The 4,297-nt window shown below is 27.1% G+C and overlaps 1 protein-coding gene across 1 annotated transcript; it reads right to left on the bottom strand.

The window, feature by feature from the left end:
- Positions 1 to 1,524: 1,524 nt before the first annotated feature.
- On the bottom strand, positions 1,525 to 2,472 carry LOC149540628 (nuclear transcription factor Y subunit C-2-like). Its single transcript, XM_089799665.1, has one exon. It carries the CDS (start codon positions 2,395 to 2,397, stop codon positions 1,897 to 1,899), a length of 501 nt encoding a protein of 166 aa, XP_089655791.1. The 5' UTR covers positions 2,398 to 2,472; the 3' UTR covers positions 1,525 to 1,896.
- Between the last annotated feature and the right edge of the window lie 1,825 nt (positions 2,473 to 4,297).

The raw sequence follows: 4,297 nt of genomic DNA, 5'->3' as shown, positions 1-4,297 counted from the left end.
AGTTTACAATTATCATTGAATATTTTTTTAAACAATCTATTCTTTTAGTTTTAGTTTTTAGTCCAAAATAAATTAACCTATAATTTATAAAGTAACTATACAAAATTGTTAATATTTTGACCTAAACTAAGCTATCAAGGAAAGTTTGTCTTCCTTTACAATTAATGGAAACCTTAAAAGTTGTCTATCATAAAGAAAACAAGAAAAAATTAAAAGAAATATTAAAAGACTTAAATATATATACAACCTAATCTAAGGGTTCTATTTTATGTAGGAGAATATATCATACTTGTAAATTCATTTTACTATTTGGTATACAAGATCATGAGCTATTATAAGATGTTTGTCTAGTTTGCATTTAAATATTCATGCATATGTCTCTACATTCACAATATTGAAAAGTGTGCAAGCACTCTAAACAATTTTTGTTACATGGATAATAAACCATCATTTACCATAAAAAGAAATCGCATAGATTGGAGACAAAGAAAGGGTTATTAATTTACACACAACTCATTATTATTCTAAATTTATTTATACTAAATTACAAGATATTTTACCTAGACCAAGCCTTTAATGAAAGTTTGTCTTCCCTTGCAATCATGGAAGACCTTAAAAGCTATGTATCATAAACAAAAACTACAAAACACTTAAAACAATGATAAAATGATTCAATATATATTCAAATTATTTTAAAGATATTTTAAAAAGGAATTTTATATATAATCTATGACATTGATTGTCTCTCTAATAGAGTATATAGGATTGTAAATCTATTGAGGTGTTTCTTTGAGTGTTATCTTCAAGGTTTCATGCATAGATCGCCATATTCAAAACATAAACAAATGTGCATGCACTTTAACACTAATCAAATCCTTGATTTGAAATGGCGTGGATGAGAGTGAGGTGTTTGATTTTCTTGTGGACATACTTTCTAGGCCACTTCACCCTCCTCTTTGTCCCTTCAATGCTTTTGATCTTTTTAATAATTTTTTCTTTGTCTATGGATAATTGTCCATGGTTTCATGTGGTTCTCCTAAATCTTGAATCATCTTGAGATAACGAATCACAATTTAAAAGGGCTACATGAAGCCATTGGAACATAAGCTACAAAGTTGAACAAAGGATTATTAATTATATTAAGTTTAAAATACATTAAGTCCACAACATGTTATTTTTCTAAATTAATGTTGATTAAATTATAAACATTTCATATTTAAGCATTATATAAAGTTTATCTTCCTTTGTAATCATAAAAGACCTTAAAAGTTGTCAATCACGTAAGTCAAACAAGAAAACTCTCATTGCAATGTTATAAGATTTCCAACCATGTCGAAATTGCTTCAAAGTTGGGTTTTATATGAGCAATGTGGTATCATCACAAGTTTGCTTTTCCAATTTGTACTCGATAATAGAGCTTTACCCTATAGTATATGTCTTCAACAACTATATATATATATATATATATAAGTTATTCCAAAACTCTATTTTTTAGTATAAAGTTGCATATCATCCATAAACTAATTTTGTTACTCAAGTATACTTTTATACCACTTTGACTGCCACTTACAATATTTCAAAGAGATGATGAAATTTAAGATTCACTTGAAATGATGAATCAAGATTCCTATGGACCCTTTGGGAAACTAACTATGGACTGTAAAGAAAGAATTACTAACAAGAATGTAAAGGAGATACCATTTTAACTACCACTTTCAATATGTTGAAGAGAAGATGAAGCGAGATTCACTTGATATGATGAATCAAGACTCAATCCTAACTGTGAACATCACACACTAACAATTGATCTTTAGACAGAAAGCGTTAAGCAAAAGTTGACTTACTTTTCCAAACTTGACTTTTTCCTTAATATATGATGTTTAAGTGAAATCAGATTCAAGAAGGCCATGTGAACCCATTGGAAAACTGCCCATAGGTGAAAAAGGGGTTACCAACAAGATCAAAAGCATTGAAGGAAGGAAGAGGAGGGTAGAGTGGTTTAGGTCTAGGAAGCACATCCACAAGAAAATCAAAGACCTCACTCTCACTCACACCACTCCAGATGTCTTTGTTTTGCAAGGTACGTCTCTTGCCCTCCCGAGTTCGAATCCACGCCCTCCTACTCAACTCTTTCATCATCATTTCACATGCCTTTCCCATGACAACAACTGCCTCAGCTGAAACCATCTTCGTCTCATCTGCTTTCATTATCTTCTTCACTCTCGCCAATGGCAAATCACCTGTACTTTTGCTTCTCACTTCCCTGCTATCCAATCCTCCTATTTCCTCCATTTCCCTTCTCCAAAACTCTCTTAACTCACCCTTTTCTTCATCACTCTCAATTCTCACTCTCTCCCCCATGGAAGGATATATGGGAACATACTTCTGCTTCTCCATATCTCTTTCTTTCCTCCTTCGATTGCAACACAAAGTTCCTTATTGCTTATGATTTAACCAGGGTGATGGGCAACTTATATGAGAGGCTTGTTTGCTCACGTTGCTTATGCTTACAGCTTTGCTTAGCCGGATAATTAGCTTTATGGCAGAGATTTTGAACAAGATGTTATGAATTGGGTTTTATGAATTCCGGCTGTAACACGTTAAGTTAATGGATAATCCATGCACCAAACGTTATATTCTTGTGTGTTCTTTCTTTTTCTGAATGCATTCACAGGATGAGTCCGAGGCAAATGTCTAGTTTTACTTGTTGGGTTTCTTGAGAAGATCAAATGTCTAGTTTTACTGGTTGGGTTCCTTGAAAAGATTTGGTTGGTGCAGTTTGTACAAGTTACTGTATGAATTTTCTATTGTTTCATTAGTCACCATTGTAAGTTAACCCAGGGAGAATGGAGGTCTTTGGGCAATACGTGCAAGGGAGTTGGATGGTCTTTGCTTGAGAGGGATTTGCTAGTAGAATTCAATGAGAAGTTTGTGATAGATATCTTGCTTTTGACTTTTTAAGTGTATTTTCTCAAAACAGAGTTAGTGTATTCGAGTCAATTTTATATGTGAGATATATGCATATTATTTCGTGTCAATATAGAAGTTAAAAAATAATTGTTAATAAAATTATTTATAATAAAAATTTACATATTTTAAATAAATTTATTTATAAAAATGTTGGGTACTACAAAATTATTGAAATTTAATTACTACATCAAAAATTATTTATATTTTCTTTTATCTCTATTTATTTTTCGTACTACTTTTTATTTTAATTTCTTAAAAAATTAAGCTGTCAAATTTAATCTAAAAAAATAATAACTAACATTAACAAATTCACATTCCACTTCATCATTGTAGAATGTCTATTGGCATTATTAAAATTTAAAAAATAATAACAAGTGTCATGTAGTTGCATGTATTTGTTATTACAATTAAATTGAGTTTATACTAGGATAGATATCTTAAATAAATCTACCTCAGAAAATATAGATATCAAATATCAAATATTTAAAATTTAATTAATTACAACAAAAAATGTATATATTTCATTGTATTTTTTTTCACTTTAATATTTTATTTAAATTTGTAAAAAAATTACTTAATAATTATTATCTTTTTAATTTATTTTTTATGTGGTATTTATTAAATTATAATAAAAAGTATATTATGTTTTTCATAAATATTAATTTAATCAAATTTTAATTTAAAATTGATATTTTATTTCATCATCTTATAAAATTATTTTCACATATTTTTATAAAACTTATATATAATCATAAACATATATCAAATATTATATTATATTATAATTTTATATATATATAAATAAAAGATTAGTAAGATTTTTTAATAAATATTTTATATATTATAAAAAATTATATTTGTTTTCAAACTAGAAACTTTAAAATATGCAAAACAGCCATAAACCTAGATATATATTCCATTTAGCAATCTGAGAAACTTTCCTTAAACTATGGAATATGTTTGTTTTTTTTTTCATATTTTTCATTTTGTAGATAATATAATGCACATGTGTAAATTTAGTATAAAAATATTTAACTTAGAATATGTAACAAAATATTTAAGTTAATATTTTTAAATAGAATTGCATTTTAACAAAACTTAATTATAGATCAAAGTTTTTTGTCAAAAAAATATGGAAGAAGCCTTTGAAAAAAAAAAATACAAGTACAATAATGTAGTTTTAATAGATTTTTTAATTTTCTTCAATTGAATAGAAATATAAAAATATAACAAAAATATATTAAAACATACTAATATAGTTAAATTATTTAATATTAATTTTACAATATTATAATATAAAACAATTTAATATTAATTTTACAATATC

The sequence above is a fragment of the Cupressus sempervirens genome, chromosome 9 (genome assembly GCF_028749045.1).
Source record: "Cupressus sempervirens isolate cs-2001-9-10 chromosome 9, ASM2874904v1, whole genome shotgun sequence".
Classification (NCBI taxonomy): Eukaryota; Viridiplantae; Streptophyta; class Pinopsida; order Cupressales; family Cupressaceae; genus Cupressus; species Cupressus sempervirens.
Note: the sequence above shows the minus strand (reverse complement) of the source record. Positions and strands in the feature narration are given on the sequence as shown.

Bases quoted from the DNA above. Each gene is read 5' to 3' on its own strand.
- LOC149540628 (XM_089799665.1), bottom strand. From the start codon at position 2,397: ATGGAGAAGCAGAAGTATGTTCCCATATATCCTTCCATGGGGGAGAGA.